At 54.8% G+C, this 22,520-nt stretch overlaps 1 protein-coding gene across 10 annotated transcripts in view; it reads left to right on the forward strand.

Moving 5' to 3' along the window:
* Positions 1-22,215, forward strand: part of Myom2 (myomesin 2) — an 83,459-nt gene extending 61,244 nt beyond the window's left edge. For 9 of the 10 annotated variants that reach the window (XM_078030726.1, XM_078030728.1, XM_078030727.1 and 6 more), the window contains 14 exons: positions 1,471-1,515; positions 1,920-2,056; positions 5,842-5,986; positions 6,080-6,139; positions 7,100-7,167; positions 9,830-9,943; positions 10,132-10,219; positions 10,771-10,809; positions 12,373-12,478; positions 16,120-16,283; positions 16,524-16,560; positions 17,491-17,513; positions 17,984-18,039; positions 21,591-22,215. In XM_078030726.1, coding sequence (XP_077886852.1) covers positions 1,471-1,515; positions 1,920-2,056; positions 5,842-5,986; positions 6,080-6,139; positions 7,100-7,167; positions 9,830-9,943; positions 10,132-10,219; positions 10,771-10,809; positions 12,373-12,478; positions 16,120-16,283; positions 16,524-16,560; positions 17,491-17,513; positions 17,984-18,039; positions 21,591-21,908 — 1,400 coding nt within the window. In that variant the 3' untranslated portion in view covers positions 21,909-22,215. The remainder of the gene's footprint in view (positions 1-1,470; positions 1,516-1,919; positions 2,057-5,841; positions 5,987-6,079; positions 6,140-7,099; positions 7,168-9,829; positions 9,944-10,131; positions 10,220-10,770; positions 10,810-12,372; positions 12,479-16,119; positions 16,284-16,523; positions 16,561-17,490; positions 17,514-17,983; positions 18,040-21,590) is intronic. The other variant, XM_078030733.1, reaches the window with a different exon arrangement.
* The last annotated feature ends 305 nt before the right edge of the window (positions 22,216-22,520 follow it).

Here is a 22,520-nt window from a genome sequence, read left to right on the forward strand (position 1 = left end):
TCGGTGGCTTCCTGGTCATAGCAGACACCACAGACTGGTGATTCGTAGGGAACAGAGCCTTATTTTCTTATGGTTTTGGAGATTGGAAGCCCAAGATCGGGGGCTGTGTCTGGGAGGACCTTCCTGCCTCCCGTCCCCTGAAGGGGGTGTCACCCGGGAAGCCCAGGTCCTCCTTAATTCAGCCCCCGCTCTCTTGGTATCCAGCCCACCCCTGGCACATGGCTTTAACACAGTCCCACCTCTCAGCACCACTGCAGTGGGACTACATCCCCAGCACATGAACCTGGGGGCACCTTCAAGTCATAGCCCTGGGTAGGGAGCACAGGGAAGACCATGATGGGGACACGTCAGGTGTGGCTCTGCAGTGGCTGCATCCAGGAGAACTTATGCAGTGAGCCCGATGCAGCAAGAGCGGTGGGGGAGAGGGCGCTGGCCTCGTGCTCTGGGTCCTAGTGCTGCACATACACGGGCTGCCTGTGCCGGCCCTGGCTCAAACAATTCTGTCTGCAGAAAACACCCTTGAATCATTCTGAAAAGTGGACGTGGTCCTCTGCACTTGTGAGTTTTCATATGACATTTTCCATTTTCATTTTAAATCACAGCAAAGGGTGAAATTCCCACCTTGTTTTATACTATATGTAGACTTCAACCACACTCGAGGTGAGACCTTGGAGTTGCAGGTGTACCTCATTCAGCCTGTGGAACATTCTCCCAGGAAATCTGAATGGGAAAGCCAGTCAGTCCTACAGTCAGACCAACAGCCAGATGGAGTTTGCATTTTCCAGTTCAAATACACGTGCTCAGACATTGGTGGCCATCATCTCATTTCTGATTCCTGATCTAGGAAGGAAGGAAGTAGAGGGGAATGGAGAAGTGGCTCCGTGCTCTGGTGGCCCCGACTCTGCTCGGGTCTTTCTGAGAGCAGTGAGTCGTCTGCTCTCTTGTGCTCATGGTAAAGCACAGGTCAGGGCTGGAGGGCTGACCACGTGTACGCTTTCTTGTTAACAGATCTAAGAAGGAAGTTTTGAAGGGGAGGAAACAGCACATTCCCAGCCAGGTTAGGTCAGGGAGAGTTCCCTTGGAGTTAGGCCCCCTGTCTTCTCCCCGAGGGCTCCTCTAGCTCCCCGGGAGCTGCCTGCCTGCCCAGCTCCTCCTTCCCACGATGCAGCTCAGCCTTGCCCTCTGCTTCTCCTGAGCAAGTGTGTTCTTTCTTATCTTATTTTAATTTTTGGTGCTGCTGGAGATTGAACCCAGGGCCTTGTGCATGGGAGGCAAGCCCTCTACCAACTGAGCTCTATCCCAGCCCAGCCTGCAAGCGTGTCCTCTCCATCTTCTCAATGTCAGTTCACATTTCTTCCATATCCTCACAGTAGATCGTGGTGACACAGAGTCTCTGCTCTTGTTTAGCTATTATTTACAGGCTTCTGAATGCACAGGTCAAAATTAATTAAAATGTTTTCTTCCTTCTAGAGCTTGAGCGTTTGATGGCGCTGAGCAATGAGATAAGGAATCCCAGTAAGTAATCTGCTGCCCTGCTGCATACCTGTAAGCCCACGGGGCAGCTCCCCAGGGCAGCGCAGTCCCACCCGGGTCCCAGCCTGTGGGCTCTAACTACAGTTGAAGTGCCTCTTTATACTCTGGAGAGGTGCAACAATGTGTCTATCAAATGCTGTCTTCAGTCCCGAGTCGCACTGAGCACGGACGAACACAGGCAGCTGCAGTGGTAGACGGCACCCTGAAGGGGCCCCCAGAACGGGGTGCGAGGCGTCAGTGAAGCACAGGCTTCTCGCCGACTCACCCTCGAGTCCTGGTTCCAGAGCTCAGTGCAGCTCTCCAGGGCTGTGCGTCCCGAGTTTCAGGCTGCTGTGCTCCTCCCCACGAGGACAGGGCATTGACTTCAGGTTTCCTTCCTCCTGCAGCCATCCCTCTGAAATCAGAATTAGCTTACGAGATTTTCGACAAGGGCCAGGTCCGCTTCTGGCTCCAGGCTGAGCAATTATCGCCAGCCGCCAGCTTCCGATTCGTCATTAATGACAGAGAGGTCTCAGACAGCGAGGTGAGTGCCTGGAGCGCTTCGGGTCAGCATTCTGTGTGTCCCCTTCCTTTTGAGCTTTGGAAACTGGGGGTTGACAAGACAGTGAAGATGGCGGGTCCCCAAGGTGCTCAGAGACTGCTCTGGGTTGGATGAGACTCAGTAGTCTTTGAAATCCAAGCCTGTTGGAATCCAAAAACGACAAATTGTGCTCTAGAGACGCGGAGCTCAGCCTTATGAAGAGGTTCTGGACCTGGGGAAACGTCCCCACTGGGCAGCTCCTCTGGGGGTGGCCTGGAGGGCTTGCATTCTGTCTCCGTCCTGAGACCCTTCCTGCGTCCCGTCCCCGGAGAGGCAGCCCCTGGAGCTTCACCCTGCTGCCTTCCTGTGGAACATTGATCTGGCCAGGGCGCGGCTAAGCCGCCCTGTGGACCTCTGCCCTGGTCTGCCTTAATTGTAAGACGAGCCTCACCATTCCCGTAGGCCCCTCAGGAGTCCTCCTGTGCTTTCTGAGGTGTTGGTCCTGTGGGATCCGTTCCCTCTTGCTGATGCAGCATGCCAGCGCACCCTGTCAGGGGACCACCTATTTGAAGGGGTCTGTATTATCCGGTGGTGGGGTTGGTGCCTCTCGGATCCCACCATTGTGAGCTCTTCTGACCCCTCTTCTCTTAACACTGAGTGAGTGTCAGTGATGCACTCAGCTGGCCTGCCAAGTCCTGATGCCCTGGTCACGCTCGAGGTGCACGGGTCACGAGGCCATGTGGGCAGCCCAGTTCTCTTCTCCCGAGTGGCCGCCTCATGTTCAGTCCTGCTATTCTGCAAAGCCAAGAGGGGTCAACTGCAGTCCTTCAGATAGAAATCTCACATGGACGAGGATCGCGTACTTATCACCTGATCTGCTCAGTCTGTCCTGAGGGAATCACAGCCTGCTTTAGGACTTGTGGCAGAGTTGGCTAGTGGACAGCACGTAGATTCTTTGGGCTGCAGGAAAGCCAGCTGTACAGGAGCCATCTTCGGGAGGCACTGCCTCATAGGGTGGCCAGAGAAGTGTCTCTCTGAGCAGAGATCACGCCAAGAGATGAAGCGGAATTCAGTGTAATTGCGCCCCATTTGCAGAACGTTAATTAACTTTTCCTACAATCTTTAGAGGTTGTGTCCTGGCTGCCTGGCTACTCTTTGGAATGTGGTGCACTATTTCACTTCTTAATTAGCAACCCACAGGAAGCCTTTACACTTGAAGACTGATGCTGCTTTGTGAAGGTCACATAAAATCCTGTGTTTTTGGCACTCACAGAATCATTGAACTTTATCTGCTACGTAATGGCGGTAGCAAGAAACCTAATTATTTTTCTGAAATCTGCCCAGATACTGCAGTGCAGAAAAGACTGTGGCACTGCTGAGGGTCTGGTGGGTGAGAATCCTGCCTTCACGCTCAGCAGAGCTGAGGAGAGTCTGCTAGGCTGGAGACTCCAGGCCTGGGTGGGCCCCTCGCAGGGTCAGGGGTCCTCCTCCGGCTCAGGTGTGGTCTCACACTGCTTCAGCTCCAAGGTGGAGGGTCAGTGTTGCTGCTGTGCTTCTGTCATTCATTCCCTCCCAAAACAGGCGGGACCACGCCTTCCCCTTTGCCCCACCCTCTGTCATGTAGATTCCCCTTGTGGGTCACGTTAGAACACAGGTCCTGCTCTCTCCCACGTGTTGTGGTTTTCAACAGTGAGTGTTGGAAACTGTCGTTGTACAGGTGATTTGAGGTTTCATGAAGATGAGGCGTGGGGTGGGGGAGCAGGCTCTATTCTCTTAAAACCTGAAGTCGCACTGCAGATATTCGGAACAGCTGCATTGCAGTTAGCCCGGAGGACGGTATGCACCCAGGGGTGGCTGGAAGTGTTCTGCTCCTCACTTGGTGGCTTTCTGCTGTGGCGTCTCTCTTCTGCCACTGGAGTTTGGGTATAAAAACCAGAAGCAGCCTTAATGAGAAAGGGACATTGTGGGAATAGAGGGCAGGTAGGAATACCCTGTGGAGCCTGAGGGGAGGTGCGGAGGCGGGGGCTCACACAGGTGGCTGGGCTTTCATTCTGCTCCTGAGGCCCCCACGTTCATGCCTAAAACCAGGACATCCTTGACAAATATGGCTTGTTTTTAGCTCAGGCCCCGGGGTGTGGGAGGTCAGGCAGAGGAGTCAGTCCTGCTGTGATTTACAGGAGGTGCCCTGGGCCCTGCCCTTTGAGTCTGGGCTCCCCCAGGTTCCTGCTGCATTTGGGACGAGCTGTTCATTCACGTGGGTGTGGCTCTTCCTCCACCACCCCTGCTTAACTTCAGATGGTGCACTATCTAGGGGTGAATCAAACACCTCAGCACATGAGCAACCATAAAACCTTCCCGTGTCTGTGGCTCATCACACAGCGAGAGGGCAGAGTCTCAGGGCATGTGAGGTGTGGCTAGGCTGGAGGCATTGAAGGTCACCACCCAGGGCCACCCAATGGGCTGTGTGCTCAGGGCATGCTGGTGTGGTTGGGGAGTGGGTGGCTGTTGAAGGAAGGGAAGTGTCAAGGACAGGGAAGGTCCTGGTGCAACCTCCCAGTTGAGCCTGATCTGGGAGACTCACCTGGTCTCTGGCAGCCCCGTGGCCCTCACCTACAGCCTGCCCCTTCGGTCCCTGTTCCCCTCCTTGCAGCGTGACTTTGCACCTGTTAGTCTCCCTGTTAGTGCGTATCCCTGAGGCCCGTGTCCTGCCTGGCGCGTCTTCATGTGCATGCTTGTCCCAGCCAGGCACCTAGAGGGAGCTGCTTCCTTCTGCAGGGCCTCGGGCAGCTCAGAACTCACAGGTGGAGAGAGAGGAAGGCTCAAGGACTAGGATGCCCCCAAGGAAACCCCAGTGCCAGGCCACGCTGCAGGAGGCCACAGGGAGAGCCGCTGCCTCTCCGCGGGGGCTGACTACTCATGATGTTACTTTTATTGGTGATTTTTGCTGGCTAGGTGCAGTGCTGGGTGCTGGGAGAGGTTGCAGATAAGAGGTGCCGGCTTCTGCAGGACCCATTGCTAGTGAGCCAGCAAGGAGACATTTGGATGGGGGATACAGAGACCCACAGGAGGGCATCCAGCCTCACCCAAAGGTGACTGGAGACTCTCCCCTGGGGACTATCACAAGAAGTGGGGCTCGAGCGGGTCAAGGGCAAGAGGGCCACCAGATTGTCATTGGGGTACGGACACTGAGGCTCAGGGGCTGGGGACAGGCTGCACTGGAAAAGGTGAGGTGAGGCCTCCCTCCAGCTCCCACACAGAGCAAAGGTGGCAGGGAGGCCAGACCTCCCTGAGGAGGCCCGCCCCATCTGTATCCGGAGTGCGCTGGACGGCGTCAGGGGCAAGGTCAGAAGCCTGCTGTGCTGCATCCCTGCTCAGCAGAGCTGCTGCACCCACGTGGGCGGCACTGCGGAGGCTGTGGCTGTGCACCCCAGGGGTTGAGGACCACCGTGATGAGGGCCGCGCAGTCGGAGCTCTGTGCGTGGGGTCTCTTCTTTCTCTGTTGGATTTTAACTGTTTGCACAGATGCTTGTTTTGGGTACGAGGCGTCCATGCTGGGCATGAGTGTGTGGGGTGGCACTTCCAGGGGTGTCCCCAGGGAACCTGGGCTTTGTCAGGATGCAGGCTCCTGCTCTTTGGTCCCTGGTCCACCAGAGGTTGAGTTGATGACATTTCACTGTGTGTTACTCTGCAGCACCAGCCCCTAAGTCACAATAGTCAATGCAACTTCTAAGTGCAGGGAGGGAGCCAGAGGGATTCCGTGGGGTGACTCCCTGTCCCTTTACTTGCAGACACACAGAATCAAGTGTGACAAATCAACTGGCGTCATTGAGATGGTGATGGATCGGTTCACCATTGAGAATGAAGGCACCTACACTGTGCAGATTCAGGATGGAAAAGCCAAGAGTCAGTCTTCCCTGGTTCTTATTGGAGATGGTACGCTGTATTGCATACTTTCAGTGTCAAAGAAAATTCTTCAGTAGGGGAAAGCCAACCTGCTTATGTCTCTCTCTTGGATGTTGACCGTAGCCTTCAGGACCGTCCTAGAAGAGGCTGAGTTTCAAAGGAAGGAGTTTCTCAGGAAGCAAGGTAAGCTGCCTCCCCGAGGCGCAGCAGGGAGCCGGGACGGGGGTCTGAGCCCTCGCATCCTCTCAGGACTCTGCGTCTTCAGTGGCAAAGCCACGCCCTTTCGTGGCCGAGGGAACCTGGATGCTTCTCTGTCCTCTGCTTTGTGCGCACCCTGCCTGTTCGTCTAACTTGAAACCCCAGGACGCTCTTGTTCCTGTGTCCTGTCACAGCCCATGGGGAAAGTGTCCATCTGGCCAGTCTCTGTGCCAACTTGCTGACTAACTGGTGTTCTGCACGCCGTCCTTCCCAAACGCTCCCTGGCTTTATAACACATGTTGGCAACTCCACACAGTGTGAGACACGTGGGCGCACTCCCACTCCGTGACCCCTGGTGTGACCACATCGTGTCTCCCACCTCACCCAGTGCAACCTCTGACCAGTCAGCAGTCAGATGGACGGCTGTAATGGCCTTCACGGTCCAGGGGCCTGTCATTTTCTGGCTCTGCTTCTCCTTCTTACCCCATCTCCATCTGAACCAGGGGCCTGTCATTTTCTGGCTCTTAGCCCGTCTCCATCTGAGCCAAGTGTGTCGAATGTGATTTTATGAAAGGAGCTGACACTTACTTTCTAACCCTGCTTTGCATTTTTGTGTTGATGAGAGTCGTATTATTAATATATTGCTTCTACATTTATTTTAAATAAAAGTGATTGAGATTTTAAACAAATGTACATAATCTATCCTTGATTTTAAAAGCCGCACAAACATGCATAACAAAACCTCTAGGTCAAGCTGTTAGCCAGGTCGACTTCAGGGCCGTGAAAATACTCAGTTTCATAGTGAACGGAAGCGCTGTATGTAAGCAGTACACACATGTGTATATCCACACACAGCTAGAAGCACACACCACACATATGTGTATTCAACATCTGTACAATACACACTTACTCATGGGTATAAGCTCTTTCCCTTTTCCGCCCTAGGCCCTCACTTTGCTGAGTATCTGCACTGGGATGTCACGGAAGAATGTGAGGTTCGGCTGATGTGTAAGGTGAGGACCTGGCTCCAAGTTGGAGCAGACAGGGGACACTCTTGGTCTTGGCAGAGGTTGAGGGTTGGGCCCTGTGGTCTGGCTCAGGTGTGTGCAGAGGGACTGCTTGGTTCTGGTGGCCTTGAGGACTCGGCATTCAGGTCTTGCCCTTCCTTCTTTGTGAGAAGATGGCAGGATGGTGACCTGCAAGACAAGATTCAAGTGGGTCTTGTTTAAGTTTTGGCAGGTGAGTTTGTGAGAGAGCCCCTGACGGAGTCCACCCATTGTGCACTGCTCTCAGAACTTCACCGGGCACATTTGGGAACGTGATGTTTTTCAAGTTTCAGTAACTCAGCAGTTAATCAGCTTTAATTTTGGTTAGATTCATTTTCCCCAGGAAACCTGTGACGTGTTCGCCCACTCAGTGACTGCCACTAGGCTGGGTGGGGGTAAGAGGTCCGTTATGCACGGTCTCTCTCCTCAACGTAATCGCAGTCTGAGGGGACGGGAGACACGAGCCAGCAGGGAGTTTCAGCAAGGGGAGGACTCCAGAGCCGAGTAGGGCAGCCCAGGACACAGGACAGTAGGTGAAGGGTGGCCCGAAGTCCAGGAGCAGGAGCTGCCAGGTACCAAAGCCCCTGGAGGGGAGCACCGTACAGTACCAGTGTCCTGTACAACATCCAGAATGAGGCTGGGGGCCAGGAGGGCTGGACACGGGCAGAGCAGGAGGGTGGCGCCTGGAGGCTTGTCCAGGAGGGGGGAGAGCGGGGGGAGAGTGGGGCAGAGCTGGACGCACCCGGGACCCACGCGCTCCCTGAAATCTGTGGGAGAATTTAACTGTCCATCTCCTGACCATCGCTAGTGTTGGTGATTGATTTTCAATGTCCTATTGACACATCTCTCCTTAGTGAAAACTAGGGCTAAAGCTTTGGCATTTAATATGCTTAAGGTTATCCTACATTTATTATAAAAAATTACTTAGTATTTTATAGTGAATTTCTTGCCCTAATATGTTTAATAGGAATATTCAAAGACAAGTCATTTCTTTTTCTTTTTGTGCTTAGGATTGAACTCGGGGTGTTTTACCACTGAGCCACATCCCTAGAGAGTTTTTATTTTGAGACAGGGTCTCACTAAGTTGCCCAGGGCCTTGCCTCCTGAGCCACTGGGATTGCAGGTGTGCAGAAACACTTATGAAAGAAGTTTACTTGCCAAGAAGTGGCCGGAGAGCTGCCTCGGCAGGGCTCCCTCAACAAGTGAAAGCGTTTCAGGTAGTTAAAGGAAGATGCCCCTGGATGGCCAAGGGTAGCTATTCACTAAGCTGCTCACGCTGGTAAACAGCAGCTTCCTCAATGGTCACCATGTGTGGGAAGGTGTGCATCCTCTAGACATCAGTCCACTAGGTGGTCAGCACTTAGCACACACGGGGGCAGGTGCTTGTATGCTGGCTCTTCTCTTTCTTCTGACTACTGGGAACCCAGGGACGTGCACAGCCATGGGCAGCAGCAAAAATAAGAGTTCTTCCCTGGGGACTCTGATGTCACCTAAGTGGGTATTACTCTCTGCAGGTATTTCAAACTACCCTGTGTCTTTGACTAAAGGCTTTACCAACCTTTAAACTCAGATGTTGGAGAAACCAAATAAATATTGCTTGAGATTTGAGTATTTTTGCAATTTAATGCACTGACTTTACATGAGTAAAGTCAATTCTGAAATTCTGTGGACCAGTCTTCCACTGAGTTTTCATCTAACGATACTGTGGCAGATGGCTATTTTAAACTTTATGTATGTGACAAAATATGGGGAGGATGATTTGTGACATTAGAGGAAGGTCCTGCCTCCCAGCCCCCTGTGTACTTGTCCCCAGGTGTTCCCCAGACACTGTGCCAGGCAGGCTCCCAAACTGGGGGCAAGTGTGACTGGGCAGGCGGAACCCCTGCTTTATGGGGACTGTATTTGGGCATTGCTGCTGATGACGGCAGTGCACACAGCTGCTGCGTGGCCGCTTGGTCACACCAAGTATGTTTCCTAAGCATCTGAGCTTCCCAACCCTGCTATTGTCTCCTGGTCGGCGTGGGTTAGGGATGCAGACTGCCAGCCTGGAGTGGGAGAGCACAGCTCCCCTGTGCAGAGAACGCTCTTCACCGCCCGCAGCCTGGGGCCTGTGTGCAGAGCACCTGCCTGGGCTCCCCCAGCCCAGCTTCTCAGCCAGAGACAGGCGTTCAGGAGAGGGAGAGTCCTCTTTCTGCCTCCCACTCTGCACGGCGGCACCTGGAGCGTCACGCTGTTTGGGAGCAGCCACTGGGTAGTTTCACACGCTCCAAGGACAGTCTAGCTGTTTATAAATAAGATGCACCGCTGATGACTTGTCCTGATTAGAGGCACTTCACATAAACCAAAAGGTCTGATTTCATGGTCCAAAATGACTTCCCATCTGTGAAGTGGGAATTTAGGAAAGTATTGTCATTAGAAGTGCTAAGGGCCGGGGTGTAGCTCAGTGGTAGAGCACTTGCCTCACACCTGAGGCTTATCCATGGGCCTCTGTCTGAGAGTATGGTGTGTGTGTGTGTGTGTGTGTGTGTGTGTGTGTGTGTGTGTGTGTAAGACCTTTAATTTGCAGTCCTAAAGTCTTTCCACAAGCCAGAGTGATTCATGTGCTACACTGAAGATTTCTGTTTCGTAGGTTGCAAACACCAAGAGAGAAACGGTTTTCAAGTGGCTCAAGGATGATGTTCTGTATGAGACTGAGACCATGCCTGACCTGGAGAAGGGGGTCTGTGAGCTGCTCATACCAAAGGTACTGATGCTCAGTAAAATCAGAGAACCCAAGCAAGTTAGGTTTTCTGGTAACCCCTGAATTCTGCATTGTCTTCCAGTGTGTGTTCTGAAATTCCATAGTTTGCAAGGAAATGGATTAGCATTTGCTACATTTTGTGCCCCAAACATATTGATCGTACATAAATATGGGGTGTGCTCTATTTGTAGTTGTCCAAGAAGGACCACGGTGAATACAAGGCGACCTTGAAAGATGACAGAGGTCAAGACGTGTCCACCCTTGACATAGCTGGCAAAGGTAAAAGGAACCCTTCATCCTGCCGGGAATCGCCCTGTCCCCAGGACGAGCTGGCTGAGACAGGCATGCTCCTGTGTCCTCAGTGGGTACACACTGGCTGAGACGGGCGTGCTCCTGTGTCCTCAGCGGGTACACACACTGTTTTCTGCAGCAGAAACTCATAGAAGGAAACATTCATTGCATTCAGAGCTGCTGAAGTGTTTTAGAGAAATGTGTGATTCTACGCAGCTTAGGGGAAATGTCATCTGGACCCTTCACGGGAAGCCAGCTCACCCCACACCAACAGAGCTGAAATGCTGGCAGCTGTGACGGAGAGGTTCATTAAACCTACAGCTGGATTTGTGCTGAATGAAGTGTTCTTGCCCATACTTTGAAAGAGACTAGGTTAGAAGGATTTATCGCCCACTTGGGCCTTTTGGGGATGAATATTGCTTTTTTCATGCTTCATTTTTCAAACGAACGTCCTGGTTTCTGGCGTCTAATGCAATGTTGGAAAGGGTGCTTTCTGTGAGAGGACACGTGGTCACGGTGCATTCCCTTCTCCCTTCCAGTGTACGAGGACATGATTCTGGCCATGAGTCGGGTCTGTGGTAAGCAAGTGCCCTCTACTTCTCCAGTCACTTTGCATGCTAAAGTCTGTTGCCTGAGGTGGCATCTGCCCCTCCAGGGACGGAGCTGGTGGGCCATAGTGCACGCAGCTCCATGATGCTCCCTTCAGCGCTTTTCCACGTTGGCTCTGGAGTCAGTGTTTTGCTTTAAAATCAGAATTCATTACCTCTTCCAACATGCCTTGGTTAATCTGGACAGTTGCTTTATCCAAATTTGTTATCAGCATCTTTATTTCGAATGATAAATAGCAATAATGAAATTTTAAAACTCTGGCTTTGTGTCACAGGCATTAGATTAATTTTAAATTTGCAAATAAATTCTCTCTCTTGATTTGCCTTCCCGTGGAAACTGTGAGAGAAAAATATGGGTTAATAACTCAATAATAATATATTTACACAGTGGTTTATGCTGATAGTCAAGTGATTTCACTATGTAGGCTCTTTAGAGAGGTCATAATCTGCATCTTCTGATGCAGTAACCGAGACCTAGGCGTCAGGAGGTCTAACTGCATGGGCAGCCAGCTGCCGTGGACCCCAGCAGAAGCCCTCGGCTGAGCACAGGGTCCACTGCAGTCTCACACTCCGTCTCTGGCATTCCTGTGAGGTTGTCTGTCCCCACTGCCTTCCCCGGGCAGTGGGGTAGGGAGACTGTCCAGCTTTGCCAGCAAGCCCGCCTGGTTGTGCTGGACCCGTGTTCTTCTCTCTGGGAAGAAGACCAGGCCCGTGGAAGGCAGCCTCTCCTCACCCTCCCAGAAAGCCTCTCGTGCACGTAGGGCACGCAGCTGGGGACCACCAGGGGTGATGCTTAGATTTTTCTTCTGTCCTCTCACCCAGGAACTCCTGGTGCTGGAGGACTGACCCCAGGCCCCCATCTCCTTGACCCCGTCACTCCTGCCGAGTGTCACTCCTTGGCTGGCCTTCCACGACACCTAGGATGCAGGCCAATGAATGAGTGTTTTCCACGCTGCACGTTTGTGCCCTCTGGCTCGTCCTCTGAAGCGAAGCAGCCAGGGGCAGATGCCCATCCTCTTCCAAAGCCTTGAGTCTCTAATGTGTTTAGCAAAGGGCTTTCCAAATCATCCTGGCCTGGCCAATGCTCATGTAGAGAATGAATATTACACGGGAATGTGGAGCAAAAGTCTTTGGCTGCATAGTTCACCACACTCCAACGAGAGGATGGGGGTGCTGGTGGACACACTGGAGTGTCAGGGTCAGAGTGGACACGGCCGAGTGCAGCGGGTGTGCCTGGGGAGGGGTGTGTTTGAAGTAGAGAGTGTCACTGAGAGTAGGACCTGGGGGCTGGCACACACTTAGGGCATCCCTCACCAGAAAAGTGTGCTGTGCGATCAGCAAAGATAAAGAGTGTGGTTACAACAGTGTGTGACAGCCTATGGCAAGTGCCTGACTCCCCTCTCACCACTGCCAAGCAGAGACTTTATATGTGGAAGCCTTAAGACCTCCACAGTATTCCACACACAGTACCCAGTGTGCGGCTGTGGATGGCTCACGCTGCTCCCCGACACCTGCGTGGCTCTGTGTCTGCAGGGGCGTCTGCCTCTCCACTGAAGATCCTGTGCACCCCGGAGGGCATCCGGCTCCAGTGCTTCATGAAGTACTTCACAGAGGAAATGAAGGTCAACTGGTACCACAAGTGAGTACTGGGCAGCAGCCGTAGCCCAGGCGCACGGCCGGGACGGGGCTGGGTGCCACGGCGTTGCCTGGACCTTCCCGATTTCAGTTCTGAGTCATCGGGAGCCCTGGGCTGGGGTGGGGGCCGTGTGGCTGTGGGGAGGACCTGCAAAGGAGAAGGAGTGACTCCTGCGGTTGAGATTTTCCCCCTGCACCGGGCTGCTCCTGGTGCGCCTCACTGGGAGCGAGCAGGGAGGGAAGAGGGAGCAGCACCTGGAGGCCGGGGTGCACATCCCCAGCAGCTCCATCAGGAACCCGGGGCCCAACATGCCAAACTGAAATCATGCAGAGGCCACTGTCCTGCCACACGAGCAGCATGGCCTCTGTCCCGCTTACCTGGGCGGGGCCTGGCACCGATAGAGCCATTGCGTTGAGCTGTCCCTCAGCCACCGGGGTCTGGCCCTTCAGATCTGAGTTGCAGGCTCGTACCCGAGACCAGGCAGGTGGCATCTAAGTCCCAGGGAATCTGTGTTGGGATCACCATCCCCGGACCCCACAGCTGCTGATGCGGGAACCTGAGGAGGGGCAGATGGAGCCAGTGCTGCTTTGCTGTCCCTCGTGACCCGACAGAGGCCAGAGGGCAATGTCCATGGGCTGTGCTTCCAGGGTGTCCCATCTCTGTCCTGGGTGTCCATACTGTGCCTTTGGACATTGCATTTGCCTAATTTGGATTTCAGAAGGCAAACATGGTCATAAACAGTATGATTGATTTTAAACAGTATTATTTTGTCCAGGGGGTCTAGCTATGAGCAACTCCTAGTTTTAAAGCACTACGTGTTCCTGTGTTTTTCTGTTGAGACTTGGCATACTACAGCCTTGTCTTGGATGCTGGGCTTAGAAACGGAACAGTATGGCCCTCAGAGCTTGGTGCCTCGTGCTTGGAACTGGCGCTGCTGTGCTCTGCAGTGTGAGAGCCAGCACCGGGCAGACTCCTTACAGATCCGTGTGGAGGATCTTGGTGGAAAAGTGTATTGGAGGCAGGGGACTAACACTTGGGTACGCTGTGTGGTGTATTTGTTTATGGGACTTATTTGTTAAGACGATGAATCTCTCTCCAGCTGAATCAAACCCCCTGGAACCCAGGATCTATTACCTCTTCTCTGTTTCCTTCTGTTTTTTTTTTTTTAATCAGAAATTGAACCCAGAGGTGCTTAACCACTGAGCTGCATTCCCAGTGGGGTTTTTTTTTTTTAATTTTTAATTTTGAGACAGGGTCTTGCTGAGTTTCTTAGGGCTTTGCTAAGTTGCTGAAGCTGGCTTTGAACTTGCAATCCTCCTGCCTCGGCCTCCCAGGCCCCCTCTTTTATGGCAGTGTGATTCATGGAAAGCTGTACACAGGTGCAGCTGTGCCCTGCATCTGGCCATGGTGGGGCTGGTCATGGAGTCCATGCCTGGAGAGGCTACACCCCTTCAGCTTGTCTGGCTTGTCCGAGGGGTATGCTCTGTGCTGGTCTGGGGGTTTGGAGACCACACTCGCCCATACACACCTGCACAGGCACACACAGTCGTGTGGATGTGCGATGTCAGCCCTAGCTTGTGGCACTTGTGCCCAACACCTGACACATGGTTTCATGTGGTGGCCACAGATGCCCGATGACTTGGATATTGATGCCCCATTTTAGAGATGAGGAAGTTCAGGCCTAGTGAGAGAAATGTCCCTTGTTCAAGGCCACACAATTAGTAAGTGAGGAGCAGGGAACTGAATGGAGTCTGCAGTTCCTACCAGGCATTCGTGAGTGACAGGGAGCCTCATAAGGGTGTTCATCCCAGACAGTCAGGGGCACAGTGCACAGGCCTGACCACCACATGCAGCATCCAGGGAAGAGTCACTAGGTACACAGAGAGGCAGAAACATTGCAAATTCCCGACTTGTTAAAGGGGCATTATTTCTGCTTGCTCTTCTCCAAACAGGGTTTGTTATACAATGAAACTGGCACTTCTTTAGCAGTTTTATAACCCAAGTATAACCTTTGGGCCTCAAGGTGTTATATAAACTGGAAAGGATGTACTTTTAGCTACGTTTTACCGTTTGAATATTAAAGAGCATTGAGCTGTGTGTTCATCTGCTCTGTGGTTGTAGTCCATCACTGAGACGCAAGGCTTGGCCATTAAAAGTAGATGCTCTACTTGGCTATTAAAAGAGCAATCAGGTGACAACTGCAGACAGAGAGCACTGAGCAGGGCTACGGGGCCTGGGCTGTCCTTAGGAAGGCTTTGGTGGACCACTGCAGACCCTGCCATCTGCAGAGAGATTGCCCAGGGGTCGTCTCGTGAGATTTTCCCACCCTTCCTCGGAGCTCTTCCTGGCATGGGGCACTAATGAAAGAAAGGGAGATGTCTACTGTGCCTTGAATGACCACTCTGTGCCAGACGGTGGACCTGGTCTAGTGCGCTCCTATCAGCCCTGTGAGGCTGGTGCTACCTCATCCCTGTTACTTCTGCAAGTGACAGGTCAGAGGCCTCCTCCTTGTCTGGAGCCCATTCCCTGAGATCAGTGTGGGAGCCCAGGAGCTGCCTCCTGGCCTGGCCCCTGCAGCCCCCTGAACCCCAGGGTGATAAGACACACCGTGAGTTCCAGGGCTGGCTCTCTGCAGAACCCCTACTTGGCCAAAGTTACTGTGGCCTCTGCTTGAAGCTGCTGGGTGGAGAGAGACCTGCGTCCTAGTCTGTTTCCCTGTGCCCAGGACTGTGACTTCTGTGAATCTTTCCCTCACCCCCTATCTCCCAGTGACTGGAGGTGGTCTCTGCAGGCCTGTCCGAACAGGCTGGCCTCACAGTGTGGCCTAGGGGCCAAGCTGGAAGGCAGGGCTGGCACCTAGTCCTTGGTCAAGCTTTAAACCCTGTGTAGGTCCACACAGGGGGCTCAGCGCCTCGGCCGTCTGCAAGCTGACAGCACGATGACACGGAGCGCAGCGGGCACTGCTGTGCTCCTCGGAGCTCCTTCACCTTGTGGACTGAAGCTCTGTCCCCACGGAACACCGGCTCCCTGGCCCTCCCCAAGCCTACCTCTGTCCCAGGGCCTCCTCTGAGTGGGGCCCATGTGGCTGTCCCTGTGTCTGCCGTTTCACCCAGCTGGCGTCCTCAGGTTCACTCAGGCTGTGCCGGGGTCGGAGGCTCCCTATCCATTTAGGGCTGAGTAAATCCCGCCATGTGTAGAGACCACCTCGGCTGATCCTTCTCTCAGGGGACATGGTTGGGTTGCACACATCTGGCCGTGTGTGCGGTGCTGCTGTGAGCTTGGTGCACACGTATCTGCCTGCACCCCTCCTTCCAGGTCTTTGGAGTGTACTCCCATAAGTGCAATTGCTGCGGCATATCAGAGTTTCATTTGCAGCTTTCCGAGGAGCTGCCATGCTGTGTGAAGTATTTTGAGGTTGATCATGTGACAGGTGTATATTATATACTAATGCATCTTTAAAATTAAGTACAGTGTAATTTCAGGAAGCCTCAGGTTTGAGTTGCTGATGTTCTGGGTGAAACTGTAGTAGCCAGAACATCTCCAGGCCATTGGCATCAGTGAGCAAGACCCCACATAGTGTTGCCCCCGGCACTATGCGTCGGACATGCAAACTGAATCGAAGTGTTGCTGTGGCTTCTTTAAAGAGATGCCAAGATCTCGTCCAGCGAGCACATGCGGATAGGAGGCAGTGAGGAGATGGCCTGGCTGCAGATCTGTGAGCCCACCGAGAAGGACAAAGGCAAATACACTTTTGAGATTTTTGATGGCAAAGACAACCATCATCGCTCACTCGACCTCTCTGGACAAGGTAAGAGACCTGTGCATTATCTACCCATGCCTGGTACCCAGTGATCCCTTCAGATCCCAAACACAGGAGATGTGCCGACCCTTCACGAGTGTGTGACTTCATTCAGAGGAAATCTCTTCTGGGCAGTGCATTACTCGTTTGGTCATTGATCATTTCTGCTGATCAAATCTGTAGTGGAACATCTGCAGACAGGAGGTGAGCTCTTCCACAGTTAGTAACATGAGCACTGTTTCCTTGCAGCCTTCGATGAAGCCTTTGCGGAGTTCCAACAACTCAAGTAAGACCTTCATGCATGATTATTTTTATATCAGAGCGTGGTCTGGCTGGCTCAGGGCATTTTGCTATGTGAGGGAAGGTCTATGAACGCCCAGGTGACCCCGGGAATGTGCTGTTCAGGTAGTTCATTCTGTAGCAGGGCAGCCTAAACCAGAAACACATTCATGAGTCAGCTTTTCAGAGTTGTCACGACCCTGCTTACTTTAAATGATAAAATTTCTGAAGTCATTGAAATCATGGTGACACATCAAACAACAACCTTGACACAAATGATTGGGGGTTTCCGCATGCCTGTCTGAGTCTTAGAGATTCAAATGAGCGCTTGCTAGTGATGTGTCACATCTGCACAAGTAAGATAAACCCAAACCCACCAATTCAGAATCACTTTAAAAGTCTTCAATGTGATCTGGTGAATTTGGTGAAAGAAAGTAAGTTTCTCCACCTGGTGAGTCTGCCTGCGGCCTTCCCTCTGCGACCCAGCATCTGGCTGGTGCTCCCCATCACAGAAAAGGCAGAGGAAGAGATCAGAAAAGTCAACTTTGGCCTTCGTGAGCAGAGGGTCCATATCCCTGGGTTCAGCCAACGGCGGTAAAAAGCACTTGGAAAGAGATTGCATGTGTGCTGACCATGCACAGACTTTTTCTAATCATGATCCCTAAAACAATTCAGTGTAAGTGCGCTTTACCAAGGGTCCACTTGGCATTAGGAGTTACAGGCAGTCTAGGGATGATTTAAAGGAAACCAGATGCACCAGGTTCTATGCAGACACCAGTCCTCTTCATCTGAAGGGCTTGCGCACAGTGGGGTTTGGTGTCTTTGGGGACTGAGGGAGACTGCACAGAGAAGCAGGGGCATTCTCTTCCTGTGCTTCTGTGTGGTGCGTTTTGACAGCAGCATGTCTGTTCTCTCTCTCTCCTCCCCGCGGTGTTAGGGCTGCGGCTTTTGCAGAGAAGAGTAAGTACAAGTGGGATGATAACAGGACGGCATGTGCCCTGGGTGCAAAGGGTGCACGTTTCCCGTGACTGACTTGGTGTGCAGACAATAAGTGGCCAGCTTCCTGCCCCATTCAAGCATGTCCAGCCTCCATCTAGATTCGCTTTTCTTAACCTGAACCTTTCTCCTTCCTGTCTTCCACCCGCCTTTGCAAAATCCTGCTCCCCATGCCACAGCCCCTCTCCTCCTCCCGGGTCATGGGTTGGCACTCTTCTGTCACCCTCGGGCACGCATCCCACATTTCCTCTGCAGCCTGTCGCCTGCCCCTCAACAGGGTCTGCTATTCTGGTCTGCCTGCCCTGGCCTGTGGTTCCTCTCCACCGTGCATGCATCCTTCTCTTTCCTGTCCCCTCCCACTTCCACCTTGGTGCCACGTGGTGCCAGGGAACGTGCTGTCAGTGCCTTCCCAACACAGTGGCTTCCTGTTGCAGATCGTGGCAAGGTGATTGGAGGCCTGCCTGATGTGGTGACCATAATGGAAGGCAAGGTGAGAGCTGGGGCAGAGGGCAGCCACGCAGGGGGGCGCGGCCCCATCCTCAGGGCAGAGGGCAGCCACGCAGGGGTGTGCAACCCCATCCTCAGGGCAGGCAGGGGAGCTCCAGAGAGCGTGTGACGTGCCACCACTAGGCCTGCAGGTCACCGCAGTCTCCCCCCACCATCCTGCCTCTCTCTGGCCATGGTGACCATCCCTACAGTGTAGGAGGATGGAGTGGCCCTGGATCCTGGACACTACTCAGGGGTGCAGTGCCTGCCCCCTGTGTGCGAGGCTCGGGGTTCAATCCTCAGCACTGAAAACAAAACCAAGCTAAGCTGGGTATTCTGAATCCTCAGACGGCACCTCTGAGACCCAGAGGGCGGTGGCATCAGGCACCAGCGTTCCTCATCCCTCAGGGCCCAGCAGTCTACGCCCCTGGTCCACGGCCACTCGGGAATAGTGAGCGAGGAGGAGGTGGGCACTGCCCCACACCCCCCATGAGGGCGAAAGCCCCCTGTGCATCAGCAGTCTCAGCGTCTATGAACACATGAGGAAGTTCTCACTCCACTTGTCCTTCTGGAGTACGTAATGAAAACCTCTGACGGCAGATTTAATTGGTTGCCTGTCAGTAGAATTACTGATATTTAATTGGTAATTCTCTGGTTGCTCCAGTGATTCCAATTCAATGTCACAGGGACATGGATACTTGGAGGATTTTATTAGGCCAAAATGCAAAAATTACAGACCTTCCCTTTAGCAGCTGGCGAAAGCCCAGAGAGCCCTGGACAGAGTGGAAGGGGCTCTTGCCTAAAGATGCAGTTGAGAAGTTAGCAGCCGCGTCGTCAGAGGCTGAGCGTGTCTGCACAGGCCCTGAGAGGGCAGGTGCTGCTCCAGCTTGCCAGCTGGCAGGACACGGGTGTGAAGGGGACCTGGCAAAGGACTCATTTCTGAAACGGAGGGCCTGGAGGGACGGCTGGGGCCTGGAGGGACGGCTGGGGCCTGGAGGGACGGCTGGGGCCTGGAGGGACGCCTGCTATGAGATGCAGAGCTCGTGCCCACGCGTTCCTGACCCCCAGCCCCTCCCAGCTGGGGCTCAGCCAGCCACTCCTTTGGCGTCTGGGTGGGCTGCCACGAAACGGGCCCCTCACACCTGCCCTCCCAGGACTGTGAACGGGAAGGGCTGTCAGAGCGTGTAGCGGGGTCCCAGGGCGTGCGGGGGGCTCTCTGAGCTGTGGGAAGGCAGAGGTCTCTGAGGTGAGGAGGGAGAGGTCTCTGAGGCGAGCAGGGAGAGGTCTCTGAGGTGAGCAGGGAGAGGTCTCTGAGGTGTGCAGGGAGAGGTCTCTGAGGTGAGCAGGGAGAGGTCTCTGAGGCGAGCAGGGAGAGGTCTCTGAGGCGAGGAGGGAGAGGTCTCTGAGGTGAGCAGGGAGAGGTCTCTGAGGTGAGCAGGGAGAGGTCCCTGAGGTGAGCAGGGAGAGGTCTCTGAGCTGTGCAGGGAGAGGTCTCTGAGGTGAGCAGGGAGAGGTCTCTGAGCTGTGCAGGGAGAGGTCTCTGAGGTGAACAGGGAGAGGTCTCTGAGGTGAGGAGGGAGAGGTCTCTGAGGTGAGCAGGGAGAGGTCTCTGAGGTGTGCAGGGAGAGGTCTCTGAGGTGTGCAGGGAGAGGTCTCTGAGGTGAGCAGGGAGAGGTCTCTGAGGCGAGGAGGGAGAGGTCTCTGAGCTGTGCAGGGAGAGGTCTCTGAGGTGAGCAGGGAGAGGTCTCTGAGGTGAGGAGGGAGAGGTCTCTGAGGTGAGCAGGGAGAGGTCTCTGAGGTGAGCAGGGAGAGGTCTCTGAGGTGAGCAGGGAGAGGTCTCTGAGGCGAGGAGGGAGAGGTCTCTGAGCTGTGCAGGGAGAGGTCTCTGAGGTGAGCAGGGAGAGGTCTCTGAGGCGAGGAGGGAGAGGTCTCTGAGGCGAGCAGGGAGAGGTCTCTGAGGCGAGGAGGGAGAGGTCTCTGAGGCGAGCAGGGAGAGGTCTCTGAGGCGAGGAGGGAGAGGTCTCTGAGGCGTGCAGGGAGAGGTCTCTGAGGTGTGCAGGGAGAGGTCTCTGAGGTGAGCAGGGAGAGGTCTCTGAGGTGAGGAGGGAGAGGTCTCTGAGGTGAGGAGGGAGAGGTCTCTGAGGTGAGCAGGGAGAGGTCTCTGAGGTGAACAGGGAGAGGTCTCTGAGGTGAGCAGGGAGAGGTCTCTGAGGTGAGCAGGGAGAGGTCTCTGAGGTGAGGAGGGAGAGGTCTCTGAGGTGAGCAGGGAGAGGTCTCTGAGGTGAACAGGGAGAGGTCTCTGAGGTGAGCAGGGAGAGGTCTCTGAGGTGAACAGGGAGAGGTCTCTGAGGTGAACAGGGAGAGGTCTCTGAGGTGTGCAGGGAGAGGTCTCTGAGGTGAGGAGGGAGAGGTCTCTGAGGTGAGCAGAGAGAGGTCTCTGAGGTGTGCAGGGAGAGGTCTCTGAGGTGAACAGGGAGAGGTCTCTGAGGTGAGCAGGGAGAGGTCTCTGAGGTGAGCAGGGAGAGGTCTCTGAGGTGAGGAGGGAGAGGTCTCTGAGGTGTGCAGGGAGAGGTCTCTGAGATGAGCAGGGAGAGGTCTCTGAGGTGAGGAGGGAGAGGTCTCTGAGGTGAGCAGGGAGAGGTCTCTGAGGTGTGCAGGGAGAGGTCTCTGAGGTGAGCAGGGAGAGGTCTCTGAGGTGTGCAGGGAGAGGTCTCTGAGGTGAGTAGGGAGAGGTCTCTGAGCTGTGTCCAGTGGGCTCTGAGGGGTGTCCAGTGGGCTCTGAGGGGTGTCCAGTGGGCTCTGAGGGGTGTCCAGTGGGCTCTGAGGGGTGTCCAGTGTGCTCTGAGGGGTGTCCAGTGGGCTCTGAGGGGTGTCTAGTGTGCTCTGAGGGGTGTCCAGTGGGCTCTGAGGGGTGTCCAGTGGGCTCTGAGGGGTGTCCAGTGGGCTCTGAGGGTGTCCAGTGGGCTCTGAGGGGTGTCTAGTGGGCTCTGAGGGGTGTCCAGTGGGCTCTGAGGGTGTCCAGTGGGCTCTGAGGGGTGTCTAGTGGGCTCTGAGGGGTGTCCAGTGGGCTCTGAGGGGTGTCTAGTGGGCTCTGAGGGTGTCCAGTGGGCTCTGAGGGGTGTCCAGTGGGCTCTGAGGGTGTCCAGTGGGCTCTCTGAGGGGTGTCCAGTGGGCTCTCTGAGGGGTGTCCAGTGGGCTCTGAGGGGTGTCCAGTGGGCTCTGAGGGTGTCCAGTGGGCTCTGAGGGTGTCCAGTGGGCTCTGAGGGTGTCCAGTGGGCTCTCTGAGGGGTGTCCAGTGGGCTCTCTGAGGGGTGTCCAGTGGGCTCTGAGGGGTGTCCAGCGGGCTCTGAGGGTGTCCAGTGGGCTCTGAGGGTGTCCAGTGGGCTCTCTGAGTGAGCAGGGAGGGCTCTCATGGCTTGTGCGGTGCTCTCTGACGCGGTCTGGGGTGACTTGCTGCCTGGTGTGGGACAGGCTGGCAGACTGGTCACTGTGACGATGACCATGAGCCCGGGGAGACGGCCTGACCTCCCTTCCCCCCCCCCGTGTCCCCCCAAGACCCTGAATCTGACCTGCACGGTGTTTGGAAACCCGGACCCTGAGGTGGTTTGGTTCAAGAATGACCTGGGCCTGGAGCTCAGCGAGCACTTCTCAGTGAAGGTGGAGCAGGCCAAGTACGTCAGCCTGACCATCAAGGGGGTGACCTCCGAGGACTCAGGGAAGTACAGCATCAACGTCAAGAACAAGTACGGGGGAGAGAAGATCGACGTCACCGTCAGCGTGTACAAGCACGGGGAGAAGATCCCGGACGTCCCGCCGCCCCAGCAGGCCAGACCCAAGCTCATCCCAGCGTCCTCCTCTGCGGCAGCTGAATAGGGTCCCAGCCTGGGGTGGGCGGGAGGGGCTAGCGGTGGCGGGGTGCCGTGTGCTGTGGGGCGAGTGCCACCTGAGTGGGCTGCATGTGCGTCCAGAGCGGGTCCCGCGTTAGTTTCTGGCTTGGCGTTTGGTGGTTGTCCTCATTGGCTTTTCCCAAGGCTGGACGGCTTCTGTGCTCGCGGGGCAGGACAGGGAGCTGGTGGAGGACGGCACAGCTCTGTTCTCCTGGTTGTGAGTGGGCCCAGCGCTCTCACGTCCCTCTGTTCCCTGGCCAGCTTTCTCTTGCTCTCGACTAATAAAACTTTAAGTCCCCTTGTGTTTCTGAACTGATCTTCCTGGCTCCACGTCCCCTCCTGACATGACCAGGTCAGGGTTTCCCTGCAGTGGCACGGCTTCGTCCAGAGGAGAGCCAGGTATGTGGGCGCCCTCCAGGAGGGCTCCAGCTCACAGCTCCTCCCGTGGGGCTGGGCAGCCACCGCTGACATGGGCAGAGGGGCCCTGAGCGCCCAGGTCCCCAGGAGTGAGCCCGTGTGTGGGGCTGGAGAAGCTTCCTGGTCGCACCAGGCCCAGATGCCTCCGCGGGACAGCACAGCCCTGGGCGGCTGCCTGCCC

The sequence above is a fragment of the Ictidomys tridecemlineatus genome, chromosome 14, assembly GCF_052094955.1.
Source record: "Ictidomys tridecemlineatus isolate mIctTri1 chromosome 14, mIctTri1.hap1, whole genome shotgun sequence".
Lineage (NCBI taxonomy): Eukaryota > Metazoa > Chordata > Mammalia > Rodentia > Sciuridae > Ictidomys > Ictidomys tridecemlineatus.